Genomic DNA, 20,394 nt, shown 5'->3' on the forward strand with positions numbered 1-20,394 from the left:
TCACATAGAGGAAAGAAAGGAAAGTTTTCCCCCATCCAGTCGCTTTGCCGTACCGAGTCTTGGCGTATCTTCTCATGATTTATTCTTGTTCCTCCGACTCGTCTTGTTTATCAGAGATCTCTTCAGTTAGCAGTCTTTACTCCCCCTCCTTCCTTGAAATATGTGCATTCGCTTCATCCTAATTGTTTCTTTTGAAGTTCTTGCAGCTAGCGGCGCAGATCAGAGACAGTGTCCAGGAGCGCCGAAATCCCACAGGAGGGCATTCTGCCTAGTGCCCCCATCCCCACAAATTCGGGGGTGGTATAGGGCACAGCAGGCAAGGACAGCCCCCCACAACCTTGGGGGGGGGGGTAGAGAGGCTATTTACTCCCATCACAGCCTCCTAATTACCTTGTGTGGGTCGGAGAGATGTTATTGTCAGCCATCTTCCGATGCGCCCCTAGTGGCCCCTCGCTATCATCGGTTCTCAACCTGTGGGTCCCCAGATGTTGTTGAACTACAACTCCCATCATCCCTGAGCTCTGGCCTTGCTAGCTAGGGGTGATGGGAGTTGTAGTCCAACAACATCTGGGGACCCACAGGTTGAGAATAGTTCTCCAGGGTTTTGGTCAGGAATCTCTCCCAGTCCTTCCTGGAGATGTCAGGAATTGAATACGTATAGGACCTTTCTACAGCCAAAGCCTGCACTTTGCCACTGACCTATGACCCCTCCTCTGGCACTTCATTGGTGCATTCCTCTGTCAAATGGTTCATAAGAGCAGAGGGGGCTCTGCCCCCCAACCTCAGCCTACCTTTTTCCAACCAAGCAGGGGCATCTCTGCCTGTCACTGGCTCTGGCTCCGCCTACTGTTGGTCTCATGACGCCTGCCCCACCAATCCCAATGGGCACTGCACCAGCCACTGCAGCCTATTTGCACATAGTGGAAGAGGGCAGAACTAACCTTGTTGCTAAGGAATTACATGCTGTAGATGGGGTATCCTTAAAAAAATGCACCAAAGAAGTAGAATTCTGAATCTCCAGTGGAACAATAACAGCAAGAAAAACTGGAAGAAAGTAGTTTATATTGGCACAGCATTCACAATGTCTTGGGGACCATTTTTTCTCTCTTCCCTACCCCAACAACAAGCTGTTTCAAAGATGGGAAATGAACCTAGCTTGGGGAGAAGGCTTGGGGGAAAGGTTACAAAAGAAATACTGCTGGGTGAATCTATTGATTCTCCTTGCAAATGCCTCCACATTATAATTAGACAACAAACACATTTGCTGAAGTAATGCACAGTTCCTCCCTGTGGTGGATAATGTGAAAAATAAGTATGTTTAAGATTAGTCACAAAGCAAACATTCCTCACAAGCAATGGAATTATCCCTTGAATGAGCATCATTGCAGGCTTTTTTGTTTGCATAAATGCCATTGGATCTCTCAGCTCTACAAGTGGGCTCATCTTCCGTCAGGTCTTCCCCGATAAATGAAACAGAATCACCACCTCAGTTCCTCTTTTTCCTCTATTCAGCCTGAATGCATCTGTGATTTTCTTGAATATCCTAAAAGGAGAGGCGTCTAGTCTGTGTACTGGTGAATTCCTTTGTATCACCAGTTCTGTTATTATAGAGGAAGTTCATGGGAGAATTACATTTCGCAATCAAAGGGCATATCTAGGCTGTTGCTATTTTTGGGTGGGATTCCATCGCACACCTGCAAATTCAGGTCGTACAATTAAAGTTGACTGGGAGGTCTTGTGCGACAAACCCACTTCCTCAAATGGTCAGACTTTTTGTGATAAGGGGAGGACTGGGAAATACTCTGGAAAGTGTGTGATAACACTTGCTTTGATGCAACATCATCTAACCGCCCTGAAAACAAATAAGAGTGAAAGCTCATTAAATAGTCGATACTGTCTAATACCCCCACAAACAAATCAGGATGGTAGTTTTCGTTTTTTTAAAAAAGGTTGTGTGAAAGTGCCCTTAGAAGATTCTTGGTCCTGCGATCTTTTGAAGGGAAGGGTTGTGTGAATAACCAGCAGCAAGCTGCTTTGGAGATTTGCAATTTCGTTGAGCAGACAATTGTTGTAGGTACAACGTTAGGTGAGAATAATTATGCAGATGAGGACACTGTGTTGAGATGTAATTTGGTGCCGACCCTACCATTAGGCAGAGTCAGGTAAATGCTCAGGAGTGTGGAACAGACAGAGGTGTGCAGAAGACCACATGACCAGCCCTGCACCCCACCCTCAAGCTAGCCTGGTACCCTCAGATTCAGTTGAGGGCACTGCCATGTTGCCAGTGTGGAAGAGTCAACTGCCAATGTAGGTGGTTTCCATGCACTGACTAGGAGAAGGTGCCATCTTGTCTTTCCTCAGGCAGAAAAATGTCTTGGGCAGGCTTTGATGTAAGCTGACTCCACATCCAAGGCCTGAGCATTTGAACCCTGCATTTCATTCTTTTCACAGCCTTGGCTCTCTTGTGATTAGACAGACTCACATGAAAGGGAGCAGAGAGGCAAAGATCCTCTTCCTTTGTTGGAGTGAGAGAGAGAGAGGGGGGGGGGAGTGTATCCACTGAAACCTAATGTGAGATCCATCATCCGTAGCCTTTGAAACACAGGCTTCTTATTTCCTTGGGAGAACATCTTCGGGAAAACAACTGCCAGGAATCTTCCTTGGTTTTGTCTGAAATCTAAAGATTTCAAAACTTGAGATGGCAGAGCCTTCAAGCTTCTGCTTAGTGAAGTTAAGGAAGATGGTGAGACTTGGCTGTGGCCCCGTGGGCATTCTGGGACAGAGCTAAGGTCTCCCATCCCAGGGATGTTGATGGGATCAATGCAGGAAAAGTTTACTCAGATTCCAATCCTGCTCCAGAAGCGATGCCAACTATTAGGGTGAATCTGGAGCAAGTCTGTATTGCTGCTGCTTTAGATTCCTCTACACTTCTTCAAAAGAGAAACCTTCCACACACACCCAACAGGCCAGAGAGCATCCTGGGTTTCCCCTTAAATATGTGGTATAGCTTCTCTCTCCAGCCCTGATCATCCAACAGGGTCACAGGATGCCCATGCACTTTGGGCCAACTCAATCCTGGACACATAGGGTTGGGAGAGGCACAAACACAAGCATTCAACTGGCAGCATCCTGGCAGGGACTTCCCCATCCTCCCTGCAAATCACATTGCCCTTTTCTCTGCCCAGATGCCCTTTCAGGAGGAAATCCAACAGGTGAAGGCTACCCCAGATGCATCAGTACTTCAGCTGTTGGCTTCCTCTCTCGGCAGCTTTTAAGACTGGGCTGGGGAACCTGTGACCCGCCATACATTCATAGAATCATAGAATTGGATGGGATCCCATGGGTCATCTAGTCCAACCCCTGGGCAAGCAGTAATCTTCTTATTGGATTCTGGCTCCCAAAAGCCGGAGTCAGCAAGAGCGATGGTCAGGAATGATGAAAAGAGCCCTCCAACACTATCTGGAGGACCACCAGTTCCCCAGCCCTGATTTAAACGCAAAGGGACCTGCCCAAAGTGTTTTCCCCCATAAGGTGGAGAAAGAAGTGGCAGGCTGCGGCCACCCTATTCGTGGGCTCTTTCTGAAGGCCCCCCTCCCTCTTGAGCATCCAGGCAGTCGAGGCTCCGTCCTGCCCTGCCCCTTCTCGGATCTGTCCGAGAGCCAGAGGGGGCGGCCGCCACGATAAAAAGGCTGGACGGGACGGGCTGCGGACGGAGCGGACGAGAGGCGGCAGCGCGGAGACAGGCTCGGCTCACCTCTCGCTCTCTGCCCCGCGTGGACATCCTGGTCGGGATCGACGCCGCCTGAGCGCCCGCAGCCCCTGCGCTTCTCCTCTCCGACTCCGTCGCTCGTGGCCGCCAGCATCGCTCACTTGTTGCCTGAAGCCCCGTCTCTCCTTCTCCATTCCTGCTCCTGGACTGAGCCGCGCGTGCACGTGAGTATTCAGACGAAAAGTCTCGCCGGGGAGAGAGGTTTTGCGGGACTGGCTCTGGATTTCCGGGGAGAGTTATTATTTTGGGGGTGGGGGGAGAGGGGATGTCCCCTGCAACTCCTTTCCAAAGAAATTGGGCGCGTTACTTATTTTGCAAGACAGAACCCCCCCCCCAAAAAAAAAACAGGTGGTAGAAAGAAATGGAACATGGATTCCAACAGCAAGTGCATTCTGCTGATTTTGAGGGGGGGTGTATTGGGGAAATAGCGATAAAAGAGGGGAGGGTCCAGCAATGTTTCCTTTTCTCTCCCATGAGGGGCTTGAACTAGATGACCCTGGAGTCCCTTCCGATTCTGTGAGCTCTGCATTCTCAGGTGAAAACACTGACAACCGCTACCCCCGTCCCCCTCCCCCCAAAACCACCCAAGGCAGCATCTAAATAAAGGAAAAGCAGACAAACAAACATCTCAGCTCTCTGAATTGGAGGTATTCAGCAGAAGATTATAAGTCACCATCCCGCGCGTGTGGGTGGCTGGAATGTTCTTGCCTCAACCTGTTCACATCTGTCTCTCTGTCCCTCCACATCTGTCTGTCGGCCATCCATTCATCCTGGAGGAACGGGCTGCGCGTTTTTTTGTTTTGTTTTAACCCTGTACAGTATCAGTGTTAGGTGCTTCGCGTGGGATAACTATCATCATTTCCTGGTCCTGTTTTTTTTTTGGTTTGGCTGTTTTCACACACACTTTCCCAAACGAGTGTTAGTTTTAAAATACTGTGTTACAAGCCACCTTGAAAGTCTCCAATGGAAAAGCAGGATATAAATGTTTTTAAAAATCAGTCTCAGTAATTAACAATAGAAACTGTTTAACTGCATAGTTTTATTCTGTCTTCATTTGTCCCTAGCGTGACAGTGCTCAGAAGATGCCTGTTTTAATAGGATGGGAAAAACTAACGTGATGACTCTGGACTACAACTCCCATCATCCCTAGCCATTGGCTATGCTGACCAGGGCTGATGGGAGATGGAGTCCAACAGCAACTGGAAGACCCTGTTGTAGCACAATATCCAGTCTTTTGGGAAGGACCAACCCTGTTAGACATGCCCAGCCACTTTCCTTCTCTTCCTGTAACTTTGTGTGTCTGTAATGATACCTAATCAAACATGAATTCATTGTAGCAGGGAGTTCCGCTGACCTCGTTCCTTATCCAGAAAACTATCTTTCCATTAATCAGGTTTCTCATATCTCCCAGGTCTCCCAGTCATCCTTGGACCCACAATGCTCTCTCATCTCACCTTCCTCCTGCTGGCATGCCTGGCTGTGCCCAGCTGGGCCCAGCGTCCACAGATTCAGCTGCGGCTGGTGGGGCCCAGGAGCCAAGTAGGCGAAGGGCGGCTGGAAGTGTTGTACAATGGGCAGTGGGGCACCGTGTGTGACGACGACTTCAACATCCATGTGGCGGGCGTGGCTTGCAGGGAGCTGGGCTACGAAGGTGCCGTGAACTGGGCACATAGTGCCAAGTACGGCCCAGGAGATGGTAAGGAGGAGCTGGAATGGGGGGACATGGGGTGGTGGTGCTGATGGGCTCAGATTTCGATGGGTTTCATAATAGAATCATGGAATTGTAGAGCTGGAAGAGACCACGAGGGTCATCTAGTCCACCCCCTGCAATGCAGGAATCTTTTTGCCCAATGTTGGGCTTGAACCTACGACCCTGAGATTAAGAGTCTTGTGCTCTACTGACTGAGCTATCCTGCAGACTTCAGCCTTCCAACCTATTCCCTGTGTCCAAGCTGAGGACCTGCAAAGAGGACCTCTGAGCAGGTACAGAGAGCATTGTCTTCACTGTCAAGTAACCACAGTCCACATTAAGATCATGGGCCCTTGTTTTCAGGATCTGAAATGCTGCTTCCAGGCCAGTCTGAGCTGCGCAGCACATTTCCTTTTTAGAAACGAGTGCCTTGGTCAGGCTCTAGCCTTCTTATCAGCTCCAGTGTCATCAAGGGCTCGCAGTGGGTGGAAGATTTGGTTTGGCACACCTCAGTAAAACTGCTCACGGCAAGGGGCACCATAAAGAGCAGGGCAAGTGTGCCACCTGGAGATTTTTAGAAGGAACTCCCTGCTAATGGTTAACTTCAACCCTGCTCAGTGTTCCAAAGTGCTGGCTGCCTTGCCAAGGGCACAGAGATGCCAACCTGGAGTGGCACCAAAGGTGGAGAAATTACTTTTGAAAATGTGCTTGTCTGTTGGCACGCACAGCTGAAACGTATGTCGCCATCTTGAACCTATGCATCCAGGTCTACGGGGCTGTGAAATGCCAGACCCCCCACTATGATGCAGCATATTTCGTTCAAGCTAATTTATATCCATGGTGCTTTTTTCTTTTCTTTTCGGTCAGGTAATTCTACTGAAAATATCTCAGGTCTGGAAATATCTCATGTCGCCACAGATAGGCTGGCATCCGATTAGCACAGTCAATCTGCCCAGACAAATCTGCATGATAAATTAAGTCCTTGTTCTAATGTCAAATGCTTTGGTGTTGTGCTAATGGGAAGAGTTACCTTAGCAGGGATTGGCAGACTTCAGGTTTAGGGGATATACTCTGGATTCCCCCCAAAAAAACTTGAACCCCAATGTTCACCATCCAGAACCAGGTACAAAATAGTGCCTCCAAAGAGGCAGATATTTATTTATAATGACTGAGCACATAAGCAGCACAGAAACCTGGTTTTGGTACCCAAACTGAACTCAGGGGTCTTTTCCCTCCAAAATCATCTCCATCTTTCCACCCACCTTCAGCAGTCTCATTTAGAAAAAGATGGGTGTTTTTCTTTTACAGTACAATCCTCATGTTAACTCAGAAATAGTTCAATGGGACTTCCTCCCAGGGAAGTGGGTACAGGAATACGGTGTTATCATTCCTGTTTCCAAGCAACTAAAATTGGGAGGTAAGAAACCCTTGATCATCTACTGAAGATCGCCCAGGGGTCTCCTACCAGTAGGTTTTTGTCTGCTTTCTGCCTACCCCTGCCTTACAGTATAAATAGGAGAGTATGGGTTTTCCTAGGAAAGTGGCACCGACCTGGAGGAAATTGGGCTGTGACAGCCATGCTTGGAAAAAGAATAGCTAGGAATCCTTGTTCTGTCTATCCATAGGCCCCATCTGGCTGGACAACATGCGCTGCTCTGGCACAGAAAGTTCCTTGGCTGAATGTGAATCCAATGGCTGGGGTGTGACAGACTGCAACCACAACGAGGACACTGGCGTGATCTGCACAGGTCTACGCCGATCCAACCCAGCTACGGCACGCATCCAGGTGAGGAGCTCTGCAAGAGGGACTTAGAGCAGGTGTGGACAGCCTTTGACCCTCCAGATGTCGCTGAACGATAACTCCTATCAGTCATGGCCAGTTGGCCAATGGGTAGGGATGACGGGACTCGGAGTTCAGCAACATCTGGAGAGCTAAAGGTTCCCCACACCTGGCTTAGACCCACATCTCATGCCTATTTGCTCAGATGTGAGTTGAACTGAGTTTCATGGTACATGTTCCTCAGTAACTGGCCATAAATCTAATGGGAGACAAACCCAACCTTGGAACATGTCTCCCCTCATCTGTGGATGGCTGAAGTAACACATACCATTTCCTTTCTTTCGTGCAGGACTCCAGAGTGGAAGAGGTGCGTATCAAGCCAATCCTGGCCAGGGCCAAGTTGGCTTCTCCCATCACAGAAGGCGCCCTGGAAGTGAAAATCCACGGGCGTTGGCGCCAGGTGTGTGATGCCGGCTGGACGCGCAACAACACTCGAGTGGTGTGTGGGATGCTGGGCTTCCCCAAGGAAGGACGAGTTGCCACAGGCTTCTACAGGTCAGAGCCGGTGGGGGGAGGGGGGCTGCACAGGTGGAAGGGCAAGTTGCCTTGTCAGGGTGCAGTGGTGCAGATGCGGCTGAGAAAGCGACAGAGGGCACCCATGATGGGAGACAGCTTGATGTGCATGCAGAAAGGGTGCATATGCATCAGTATAGGATGTTTGGTGGGGAAGCATTTGGTGCATAGGAACACCGGAAGCTGTTTAAGTCAGATGATTAGGTCTACCTTGCTTGCTATTGTTACAGAAGCCTGGCACCTGTCCCACACAGGATCTCAGGCGCCCACACAGATTCTGTGTCCCTTTTGAGAAGAGAAGACACAGCGGAGGTTGTTATGCTCTAAGAAATAGTATTTATTTGCCTGCTTACACCTTCCATCTGCCTGGAGGGGGTTCAGATCCTACAGCATGGTCCACAGCAGTGCAGGCAGTCTTTCCTTCACCCTCACCAAGATTTTCCCCTTTCCTCCTCTTTCTTCTTCCCAGAAACCCCTTGTCCTCCCCCGAGCAGTTACCCTGGCAACCTTCCAAATCTCCAGTCTCTGATCACACCTGGGACAAGGAGTTGTTGATGACCTTCAATGGCTCTCTAATTTTTATTATTTATCTTTTTTTTAGAACACAAAATATAACAACTTTTCAAACACAAATCAAATACTTTTGCTCCACCGAGCACACAACTTCCCTCTTTCCCTTCAACTGGTTTCCCAATTTCTAATAAATTGCATGCACATTTCCACTGCCAGTTTCTGTCCTTCAGTATATATCAAGTTATTTTTTGGTCCATGATCAGATACTATTTTTACATTACATTACAAGATTTATTTCAGTACTACTAGTGTATTCACATTTTTGCAATAATCTTTCAAGTAGTCAATAAATTTACACCAATCTCTTTGGAATTTCTGGCCGCCTTGGTTCCAGATCCTAAAAGTCAGCTTGGCTAACTCCGCATAGTCCATCATCTTCGTCTGCCACCCCTGAATTGTTGGTAATTCTTGTGACTTCCACCTTTGGGCCAACAAAATTCTTGCTGCTGTTGTGGCATACTTGAATAGTCTTTGATCTACTTTTGCAATTTTGCAAAAATTGCAAAATGGTTCTCTGTTTTAATGCTAACAGCTCTGCCCTTCCCTCAGCCAGCCAGGAACCCCCTTGCAGCATATATTCTCCCTTCATATCACAAAGAACCCCAAATCCTATCATTTCTTAACTTCTAGGGTCTACTCCACATCTCTAACACTATTGTCTATGCTAACTGACAGTTTCAGGGAGGGAAACTTTCCCAGCCCTACCTTAGAGATGCTGGGGATTGAACTGGGGAGCTTCTGCTGCAAAGCAGATGCTCTACCACTGAGCTATGGCTGTTCTCACATAGAATCATAGAATTGTAGAATTGGAAGGGATCACGAGGGTCATCTAGTCCAGCCGCCCGCAATGCAGGAATCCTTTGCCCAACCTGGGGCTTGAACCCACAACCCTGAGATTGAGAGTCTCCTGTTCTACCAACTGAGCTACCCCAGAGTCTTATGCAGTATGTGATTTGGTGCTGTTTTTTAACACCACTTTCACAATAGTCCTGCATACACAGGTGACTGGTGCACATGAGTGGCTTCCTGGGGCACAATGGCCTCTCTATGTCTTGCCTCAATGTCCATTTTTGTCTCCCACGACTGTCCTGTTCCATTCCTGTGGCTTTGTGGGATCTGACTATGCCCCCCCCCCACGTGCTGGTAGTCCCACGTGCCCCTGTTTTCTTCTGCTCATCTTCCACGCTCCACCCACCATTCTCTCTATAAATATAGCCCTGCAATGAGCAGGTGTGGGTGCCAGGACCATCCCTCCGGCGGGATGAGCCAAACCGCAGTGGGGTAATTACAGAGAAGGCTGGGGCTGGCCCAGGCAGCTTCTCACAGAGGAGAAGGACCTGCTGTTTCTGGCTCTGAGCCTGGGAGGCTTCCTCCCCAGACCAACATATTTCTTGCAGCCAAAGCGGCCTGTGGAGAGACTTGGGCCCATCTTCCCAGACCATGAGGGTGAGGATTCAGCTAAAGATGCCAAGGCCCTTGGTACAGCTGCACAATCTTGATTTAGATTACCCATCCTTTTCTGCGGCTGCTGGCACTCTTGTACCATTTGCCACAGCCCTGGAATTCGTTTACAGGAGAAACCGTGCGGCTTTCCAGGAGTCTGATGGTGGTGAGGGCATGACAACAGTAGCATCATCCAGTTGCTGTTTGAAATGTGGGCAGCTCCCCCAGAGGGGAAAAGTGGGAGAAAGGAAGGGCAGTTGGACGAATAAGGCTCTGGCAGGGGGTTTTACTTTGTATCGTGTCTTTTAAATTTACTGCTGTTTTCTGTGTTGTTGGGGTTTTTTACTATTTTTATTACATGTCGTACATTACTTTGAGATGTGTGAGAAAGGTGATAAATAAATAAATTGTTATGACTATTAGTAGTAGTAGTAGTAGTAGTAGTCGAATAAGTGTTTAGAATCTAAGTTGATTAACTTTTTGATAAAGAACCCACCCAAACAAAAAGTCAGTGCTTTTTTTCTTAAAAAATGTTTAGGGGTACTCTCATTTTGACTAAAAAAAATAAATCACCATTTTATAGCTCAAATCAGGAAAAATAAATACAGTAAATGGACAAAAGTACAAAGATACACAAGATGTTTAGGGGTATGCGTACCACTGTGTGCCCCCCAGAAAAAAAACCACTGCAAAATGTCTCAATAGACAGCACATTTGGGTCTCTATAGAAGTGGCAACTCCAGCCACACACCATGCGTGTTCTCAATACCACTCTCCTGATGCACTGATATTCAATCTTCTCACCCTTCAGGAAACTCTGGAATCAGAAGCTGAAGGATCCACGGTCCAGGTGAGGGTTTTTACTAGTCTTGTCCTTCTGTCAGCAATGCACAATCAAAATGTGATAAGAGGAGACTTGGAAATGCTAGGAAGGAGAAGCATCATCTCTAGAGGCCAGAATATGAGATCTCTGCCCAAGGCTGACCCCTCTCACCTACCCTGTCCAAAAGTCAGGGTGGGCAATGTCTGCCTCAGGCTCAGAGCCAGAAGTGAGATGTGGGTCTCAGGGATTCGTTTGCCTCACCCACTTTCCCTGCTTGCTCCCAAGAGTTCGTAGCAGCAAATTTTTGAAGCACCAGCAAAGATTGTGAGAGGAAAGATCATTTGGGATGGGGTTCACCCACCTCCCTATCACCTCTGCCTTTTAATTTTACAGTTTAAAGAGCCTGACCACGAACAACACGTTCTGGATCCACCGGATCAAGTGCCTGGGCACGGAGGCCCATCTGGGTGAATGCAAGCTGCATGTGCCTCCCCCAGCTAGGAACCAATCTTCCTGTCCCCGGGGCATGCATGCCCTGGTCAGCTGTATAGCAGGACCACAGTTCCAGCCTAGCAGAGCCAAGCTGCCTGGCCAAGCCAAGCCCAAAGAGGTAAGCAGAAGGGGGCACATTTCCCACTGGGCAGAGTCAGTGTCAGACACACCTTGCAAAGAAGGATTCCTTTATTTATTTCATAAAATTTAAACACTGTTTGATTGTAAAGGGGTGGGGACACCTCAAAGCGGTTTATAAAAGATAAGACTATAAAATCAAGAACTAGACCAAGGTCTTCCTATCAAGCGTGGGAGAACTGATGGTGCAGTGGAACTGCAGAATCCACCAGCAACTGCACGGTCATGGCAAAAAAACCCATTATTTCCCTCTTGGTCTTCCCTGTCATTGCTACTTTAGAAGTCACCTAGTCCTAGCAGCCAATTCCTGGGGGGGGGGCAACATCCCTTCGGCCCCCCAATAAGATATTTGAGGGGGCTGCTGCCCCAAAGTTGATGAGCATTGCCATTCAAGTGGTGTGCGTGTGCTACTTCCTGTGATCCGTTATGTGGGGTGGGGCTTACCTGCCCCATGCCAATATTTTATTCAAGTTGGCAGCTTTGTCAAGACAGGCAGGTGCCCTCGTGCCTGCTTTGACTCATATCCGCCTTTCCACTCCTGCAGGAGCAGCAGGTTCGTCTCCGTGCGGGCGCACAAGTAGGCGAAGGACGTGTGGAAGTGCTGGTGGGTGGCCAGTGGGGCACCGTGTGTGATGAAGACTGGGACCTGCCTGCCGCCAGTGTGGTGTGCCGACAACTGGGATATGGCACGGCACGAGAAGCTCTTTCCAGGGCTCATCTGGGCCAAGGTGAGTGGAGGATGAGGCTGTGCAAGCATTACAGGGGAGCTTCCCTCGTCCTATGGGGGAAGGAGAGACAAGGAAAGGACCAGCCGAATGTCCCTCCCTCTAGAACACACCACAGAGCCACACAGTTTGGACGGGGAAAGGGAGACCCTTGGAGGGGGTGGCAGAAGGAATATTTGGAGATGGAGAGTGTGGGCTGGGGAGAGAGATCCAAGGAACTGTTGAGGCAGGGGAGGAAGAAGAAGAAGCAGCAGGGAGAGGAAGAGCCAAGCAAAACATCCTGCTGGGATAGCTCAGTTGGTAGAGCGTGAGTGAGACTCTTAATCTCAGGGTCGTGGGTTTGAGCCCCACGTTGGGCAAAAGATTCCTGCATTGTAGGGGGTTGAACTGCGTGGCCCTCGTGGTCCCTCCTGACTCTACAATTCCACGAAAACAGAGGTTGGGGAAGCAGTGAGGCCAGTCTGGTGACTGTCCATCCCTACTAAAAGCGGCTCCTGTTACAGGCCTGGGTCCCATCCACTTGACAAGAGTGCGGTGCAGGGGCTACGAGCGCTCGCTGGCAGAGTGCCGCTCCCAAGGGGCGATGCAGACGGGGTGCCGTCACGAAGCAGATGCGGCTGTTCGCTGTAATGTGCCCCAGACAGAAGCTCGGAGCCAGGTAAGACCCGATTCCTTGGGGGCACACAGGGAGTGAGAGAAATAACACGAGGAGGGGAATCAGGTATTATTCTTTTGGACTCTGGTAGCTGAAATGACACTTGCTGGGCCCAAAGTTCAGGGCTGGGGGGCTGGAAAGCGGCTGAGGCCCATCTCAAGCCCATGTGAAGACAAACAGCTGCCACTTGGTTCGCCCAAGAGGTGAGGTGCTCTCAAGCCTGCATCCCTTAGTCACTGGGCCCTTTCCTTCTCTGAATTCTTAGCAGCGGCCATAGGTACACCTGAGACCCAGACCTCACCACACTGGAATGATCTAGCCCATTAAACCATTTCCCCCTTTCAGGTACGCCTGGCCGGTGGGCGCACTCCAGAGGAGGGCGTGGTTGAGATCCTGGTTTCCAAGGGAGGTGCCTTGCGCTGGGGTGCCGTCTGCGGGGAACACTGGGGACTTCAGGAAGCCATGGTTGTTTGCCGGCAACTGGGGCTGGGCTTTGCCAGCCATGCTCTCCAGGTGAGTTCTTGCACCCAGAGCCAGGTTCTGATCCTGCCTTGAGCAGTCAGCTGCATGTGGCTCACTTCCCCAGTCGCACGGATGGAGGCTGAGGCTTCCTGTCCAAACATCCAGAGCTGGGGAGGAGTTGAACAGGGTGCCTTGGAGCTTGTGTGATGAAGAAGGGCTGCTTCACACGCAACGCTCCCAGGGTTGTGTGGAGTTTTGCTCAACAGAATTGCCTTTGCTCTCTTTCCAGGAGACGTGGTACTGGCAGGGAAACTCTGACGCTGCCAAGGTGGTGCTGAGCGGCGTGCGCTGCAAAGGCACCGAACTCTCCATCCTGGAGTGCCAGCACCATGGGCCTGTGCACTGCCCGTCCGGAGGGGGGCGCTTTTCTGCCGGAGTCACCTGCACCAGCAGTGAGTAGAAAGGGGAACAGACCGGCATCGGTGGCAGCGCATAACATGATATGGCAGCTACATCTGCAGGGATGTAGCAACCATGTAGAGAGCCAGTGTGGCATAACGGTTAGAGTCTTGGACCAGGACCTGGGAGAGCAGGGTTTGAATCCCTACTCGGCCATGAAACTCTTTGGGTGACCTTGGGCCAGTCGCCTTCTATCTCTTAGCCTAGCCTACCTCACAGGGTGGTTGTGATGATTAAATGGAAAAGAGGAGAACCATGTACACTGCCTTGAGATCCTTGGAAGATAAAACTGGCATATAAACATAATAAATAAAAAACATGAGAAGCACAATTCTGTCTTGGGGGAAGGCAGGTAGATTCATCTCTGGCCAGGCCCAGACAGAAGGGGGCAGGGTGGCATATGGGCCACTTGGCCTGGGCCTCCGATTCCAAAGGGGGCCTCGGTCAGCATATTCACAATCGCAGGGGATGCACTGGGGCCTTGAAATAAAATTATTTGTCAGCATAACTTTTGTGAAAATTATTTATATACTTACTTATTTATAAGACCTCAGTTATCCCCAGGGTAAAAAAAGGGGGGAGCACATTATCTACCTGGCCCGGGCCTCTGCCTGGCTCTGCAAGGCCCTGTCTCTGGCCACATGCCAAAGCTGAGCGAAGGACTGCAGCGCTGAGTTCAAAGGATACAGCTATTCGGGAGGCGCTTGGGAGGGAGCAGTAAGGCAGATCAGGGTTGTCTGTCCTCAGAGTTTAACCTCCCGCTACACACACAGTCGGGACAGCACGACACCTCGTGGAACTTTGGACTTCTCTTTGCAGCTGCCCCAGATCTGGTGATGAATGCCCAAATGGTGCAGGAGACTGCCTATCTCGAAGACCGCCCACTGAGCATGCTGTCCTGTGCGCACGAGGAAGGCTGCCTTTCTGCCTCTGCCGATCGCATGGAGTGGCCCTACGGCCATCGGCGCCTGCTGCGCTTCTCCTCGCAGATCCACAACCTGGGCCGGGCTGACTTCCTTCCAAAAACTGGGCGCCATGCCTGGATCTGGCACCAGTGCCACAGGTAGGGGGTTCCCTCTTGACGCAGTGCTGCCACTCCTGCCATATTCACTGCTAGCAGAGGGATACAGGTGCCCTATGGAGCACGTGCAGGATTTCGAGCAGAAAGTTGGATGCCAGAAACCAATTGTCAGGTTCTCCCCGCTATGCATATGTGGTCCAGACTTCCTTTCCTCTCCCCAAACCCAGTGGCTTCCTCTCCCTGTGAGATGAGGCTCACGTGTCCCAAAGAGCAGCATTTACCCCTGGCGAGATGTTTTGTGGTGCAAGCGGAGTTTGTTGTATCTGGGAAAATAGCAACGTTGACACCAGGCTTGTCATTATGGGTGAGCGGGGTTGCAGAGCTATAATAGTAGCTCAGCCGACAGCCCCGCCTAATCCTCCTGCACTGCCGGGCTTCATGGATCAGCAGATTTCTGCTCCTTCCCACCCCCCCAAAAAGGGCTCCAGTGGCCGCTGCCCAGCCCAGCCCACTTTCTCCCTAACCCTTGCCTTCCCCTGATTGCACAGCAGGCTCCTGATGGCCCTTCCTCCCACAGGCACTACCACAGCATAGAGGTTTTCACCCACTATGACTTGCTGACTCTCAATGGCTCCAGGGTGGCTCAAGGACACAAGGCCAGCTTCTGCTTGGAGGACACCAACTGCCCAGATGGTAAGTGCCAAGAGGGCGCAGGGGCAAAGCCAGAATCTGGGGTTGCCTCTACAGCTGCGGTCCCCAAACTTTTTTTCCGAGCCACTCCCCCCCCCCATTCCATAAAGTCCTCTCCAGTGCCCTCTAGGTAAAGGTAAAGGGACCCCTGACCATTAGGTCCAGTCGCGGACGACTCTGTGGTTGTGGCGCTCATCTCGCTTTATTGGCCGAGGGAGCCGGCGTACAGCTTCCGGGTCATGTGGCCAGCATGACTAAGCCACTTCTGGCGAACCAGAGCAGCGCATGGAAACGCTGTTTACCTTCCTGCCTGAGCGGTACCTATTTATCTACTTGCACTTTGACGTGCTTTCGAACTGCTAGGTGGGCAGGAGCAGGGACTGAGCAACGGAAGCTCACCCCGTAGCAGGGATTCGAACCGCTGACCTTCTGATCGGCAAGTCCTAAGCTCTGTGGTTTAACCCACAGCGCCACCCGCGTCCCTCTAGTGCCCTCTACCTTACCCTTAAAAAACATTATCCAGAACAGAGATTTGCATGACCCACTAAGGAAGACAATAGCACAGCAAAATTCAAAGGCTTAAGTCGGCAGGATAGCTCAGTTGGTGGAACATGAGACTCTTAATCTCAGGGTTGTGGGTTCGAGCCCCACGTTGGGCAAAAGATTCCTGCATTGCAGGGGGTGGACTAGATGACTCTCATTGTCCCTTCCTATTCTATGATTCTAAGTTATGCAGACAAGCAGCCTCTGAAAGCAGAGGACCTCGGTAGTGATGCAGGGCAGGCCTTATTCTGTATCAGTGCATAAGGGAGAATGGCATTGAGAACCCAGCCTATGGTCATTCCCATACAGGACTGCAGCGGCGCTTTGCCTGTGCCAACTTTGGAGAGCAGGGTGTCAGCGTAGGCTGCTGGGACACGTACAGACATGACATTGACTGCCAGTGGGTGGACATCACCGATGTGCCAAGTGGGAGTTACATTTTCCAGGTAAGTGGTGGCAAGTGACAGGGATGGGCAGGTGGACCGATCTGGACACAGAACATCCCCCTCCCACGATAGCTCTCTGAGCCACGCTTACAGCAGTCTCTGCCCTCTGCCCTACCAGGTGGTTGTGAATCCGAAACACGAGGTAGCTGAGTCGGATTTCTCCAACAATGTTCTTCGCTGCCAGTGCCAGTATGATGGACACCGCATCTGGGTACACGGGTGCCACACGGGTAAGAAGAGAACAGTGAGGGAGCCTTGGCTATGGCCAAAGCTGGGTGGGGGAGATGCGCACTGCAACAGCACTGCAGAACATGCATAGTGTTATGATGTTATGTTGTATGACAGCAAAAGGTGTGGGCAGAATTTGGGTCCTCAGTGGGAATGTAAATGCCCCAAAATACATGCAAATGAAGGAAAGCTACTGCATATCAACCCAAGCAAGTTGTGTTTCCTTTTTCTGGTTATTTGGCTATAACTTTTGATAGAATACAGATAATTTTACAAACTTTGTTGCATTACATTCTTCATTTAATTATCTTTCCATTGATAAATATTTTATGGTATTACTAAAAAAATAAAAGTGGTGTTATGAGCCATCAAAGCTCGGAAATACACTTTTTCTAAAAGGTTTCCACAAATTTGGCCACTAGTGTATTATTATTATTATTATTATTATTATTATTATTATTATTATTAGCCACCCATCTGATTGGGTTGCCCCAGCCACTCTGGGTGGCTTCCAGCAAAATATGGAAGCACCATAAAACATCAAACATTAAAAACTTCCTTATGCAGGGCTGCCTTCAGATGTCCTCTAAAAATCAGATAGTTGTTTATTTCATTGAGATCTGATGGGAAGGCATTTCACAGGGTGGGCACCACTACCGAGAAGGCCCTCTGCCTGGTTCCCTGTAGCTTCAATTCTTGCAGTGAGGGAACCACCAGAAGGCCCTCGGAGGAGAATCTCAGTGTCTGGGCTGAATGACAGGGGTGGAGGTGCTACTTCAGGGATACAGAGCCGAGACCATTTAGGGCTTTAAAGGTCAGCACCAACACCGAATTGTGCTTGGAAACGTCCTGGGAACCTTTAGGACTGGTGTTATATGGTTCCAGCAGTTGCTCCCTGTCTCCAATCTGGCTGCCTTATTCTGGATTAGTTGTAGTTTCTGAGTCACCGTCAAAAGTAACCCAAAGCCACTGTTTCTTCCTCTCACTTGTAGGTGATGAATATGGAGCCAACATAGAATGGGATGAAGAGGCACAGCAGAGACTAGCCAGCAACATGGTCTGAGGCAAATGCGGTGCAAGGAATTCAGGTTCTCGACTATTCCTGGACCCAGAACCTGCTCAAAACTCAGAGTAAACAGCAGATACCAGCTGGCACAAAAATGATAGCTGAAAGGATTGTCTCCATGCCTCCCTGCCTCACCACCAGCCTTGGGGTGACATGCAGCAGCAGCAACAGCAACTATCCTTGCAGTGCCTGTTGCCCCTTGCCTGCTTATCACAGCCCAGCCTGCACGGTCTGCTTCCTATTTTTACTGAGGTTGGCAGCTACGGACAAAAATGGGGCTGAAATGAGCTGGGAGGCTATAGTCTTCTCTCTCCACCCCCACCCCTACCCCACCCAGGCCAAGAAAGTAGCACTGCTCAGAAGGGGCCCTTTCCTCTTGCCTCTCTGGCAGATGGGCACGGGAGCAGCCCAGTCCACAGCGACTACCTCAACCAGCTCCACCCGCTGAAGAATGCTGCCTCAGGAGCCCACGTATTTGGGGGCGGCCCTGTTTGCTGGCTAGTCCCACAAGCATCCCCACCTCTACCACTGGCACGGAGGATCCACCTTCCTGCCCCATGGCACAGAACCCAGTGATGTATCTCTGCGTCCGAGGGAATGGATGCAGAGGAAACCAGGCATCTGGGCCCTTGCCTGCTACACACTCCAGCCAGGACGTTCCTGAGGCTTAAACTTTAAGGGATTGGGGAAGAGGGTCTGGTGCTATCTGTGGAGTTATTTAATGTGCAATGGACTGTGACGGCCGACAGCATGGAGGGCAAAGGCCCTGTGTAGGGGGTCACTTGGTCACCTCAGGGAAGAGTCCTCGACCCCACTCCACCAGCCCAAGCGCCAAAGGGCTCTCCGTTTCCACATTTCATAGAGCTTGTTCCTGCCAATAAAGATTGTTGTGTTTTGTTTTTTTAAAAAAAACTAGGCAATGGTGTTTGTGTGACTGAGTCATAGAGTGGAGTAAAAACACAGAGGTATACAGTGCCTCCGTTGGGGGTTGCTGCTTCTTCGCTCTTCCTGCAGGAGGCAAGACCACAGGGGCAAGTGGAGAAACAGCAGAGGAAGGCAGAGGGGTGGGAGACCCTGAGGGCAATCTTCTGGGGGTCACATGTCCAGATGTGGGTGTGGCCAGAGGTAAAAGTGGGTGGGGTAATGAATGTAAACATCACCTATGCACAGTAGGCTGGCTTCCCTCTCCTCCATCCAGACAAGAGTTCCAGGACACATTCCAGCCACTGAAAAGCTCAAGCAAAGTGAGAGAAGGTTGTGGCATGAGAGTCCAAAGGGCCAAACAGAGAGGGCTGGAGGCTGCAATTGACTGCTGGGTCTAAGATTCCCCATGCCTGGAGAAGCACTACTGCAGGGTTTCTCTCCGCGAGCGCAGTGGAGGGTGGGAACAGCTGGTGACTATGAAGCCAGATGGAGCACACACCTTGCAGGAGGAGTGAGGCTGCTGTCCTATGATCAAGGACAATGTAGATAGCTATCAATGTGTGGTCACAAGTGGAGCCTTCATGCGATGTTTAAAGAAGTCAGGCTGAAAGTCCGGGTCATAGCAAAGTGGCATCTCTCCCCTCACTCAGCGCTGACTCCATTGCAGTGCTCCCCCTCCCCAGGCAATGAGCAAAGCCTGGAGAAACGGCAGATGGACAGCAGCTGCTTGCAATCCATCAGGTCTTGTGGGTTGGGGAGGGGGGTAGCCCTCAGGCCTGTGTCAAGGCATGAAGAGGAATGGGTGGGAGTGATTTATGCCTGCCTGCAGCAAAGGCAAGACCCTGCGGCCTTATTGATTCCCCAGCACCGCAGTGGAGCCATATACCAAGACCAACAGCTTCACTCTTACTTCTTGTCCTTCCTTGCCTTGCTGCTGAACTCAAATAAAAGGGCCTGTCCCTGTTCCTAATCCTGGCCTGCAAGAGATCAATAAATACCTGAAGTTCTGCTAGCTTTCCAAAGCCCTTCTGGCAGTCAGTCCCACCCATTTCAGGGTGCGTCTTGACCTAAGGAAGAGGAAGGGTGGAGGGCACAGAACCACTCCACAAATATATGCCTCTGTTCCACCTCCAAAGCAGAGCGAAGGGAGCAGAAGGGGGGAAACGAGCAGAGGTCAGCTTGACCAAGGCACTCCTGAAGCATTTGGCTAGACCGTCACTAAAGGCAGACAGGAAATTACAGAAAAAGCAAAGGCATATAAAGGGCCAAGCCGAAGAGATGCACCCACCAAATTAAGCAGCACCTGCTACATTCCTCTGTAGAGGATGTCTCACTACCCTTTCTAGCCAGCATCCAAAGTGTGAGCCAACATTTGGGGTTAAACTCCAGGGGATTTAAAAATCTTCTGTGCCCCTTTTGTCCAACCGATGTTAGGATAATTTGGAAGGGCTCCATGCTTTGACAGATCTGGACGTCCTGCTCCGTGGCTTGATCAGAAGAGCCAACGGCAACCAGGGACACCTTGTGCAGCCTTGTTCATGTCTGGCTAAAGGCAGAGAGTATTAAATGGGTTCTGAAGAGAGCCTGTTCTATGCTATGAAGCCTCAGGAGGGTGAGGCAGCAGAAGGTAATCACTCCTGGAGCCTGGGTGGGACAGAGAGAGCAAGGAGGAGTGTTCAAAACAGGAAGACTTTATGATGTAATAAAGCCCTTGTGTGGAATTTAGCATCATTTTCAGTTCCCAAGGTGTTTTTGTGAAGAGTGTTTTTTTGCCCCTTCTTGCTCCCTTTTCACATTTGGCCGCCAGCCTCTCCTCCATTTCTTCCACTTCCAAAGTTTGCACATTCTTATGAATTACACTTCCTTTGGCATCCTGCACCCACTGGCACCCTGT

General features: G+C 50.3%; 1 protein-coding gene across 1 annotated transcript; it reads left to right on the plus strand.

Annotated features, from left to right (window-relative positions):
- Positions 1–2,562: 2,562 nt before the first annotated feature.
- LOXL4 (lysyl oxidase like 4) lies at positions 2,563–18,486 on the plus strand. The gene is made up of 15 exons (XM_081191984.1): positions 2,563–3,933; positions 5,181–5,465; positions 7,085–7,245; positions 7,589–7,794; positions 10,640–10,678; positions 11,045–11,261; positions 11,826–12,009; positions 12,510–12,664; positions 13,007–13,174; positions 13,413–13,575; positions 14,402–14,645; positions 15,181–15,296; positions 16,146–16,282; positions 16,401–16,512; positions 17,503–18,486. Exons 2-15 carry the CDS (start codon positions 5,207–5,209, stop codon positions 17,571–17,573), a joined length of 2,232 nt encoding a protein of 743 aa, XP_081048110.1. The 5' UTR covers positions 2,563–3,933; positions 5,181–5,206; the 3' UTR covers positions 17,574–18,486.
- The last annotated feature ends 1,908 nt before the right edge of the window (positions 18,487–20,394 follow it).

Source organism: Podarcis bocagei (assembly GCF_964188305.1).
Source record: "Podarcis bocagei genome assembly, chromosome: 4".
NCBI lineage: Eukaryota > Metazoa > Chordata > Lepidosauria > Squamata > Lacertidae > Podarcis > Podarcis bocagei.

What these genes read in the sequence shown, in the direction of transcription:
- LOXL4 (XM_081191984.1), top strand. Translation starts at nt 5,207, where the DNA reads ATGCTCTCTCATCTCACCTTCCTCCTGCTGGCATGCCTGGCTGTGCCC. An exon ending in CTGAAGGATCCACGGTCCAG is followed by an intron (nt 10,679 to 11,044) that starts GTGAGGGTTTTT and finishes TTAATTTTACAG; the next exon opens with TTTAAAGAGCCTGACCACGA. An exon ending in GTGGGAGTTACATTTTCCAG is followed by an intron (nt 16,283 to 16,400) that starts GTAAGTGGTGGC and finishes CTGCCCTACCAG; the next exon opens with GTGGTTGTGAATCCGAAACA.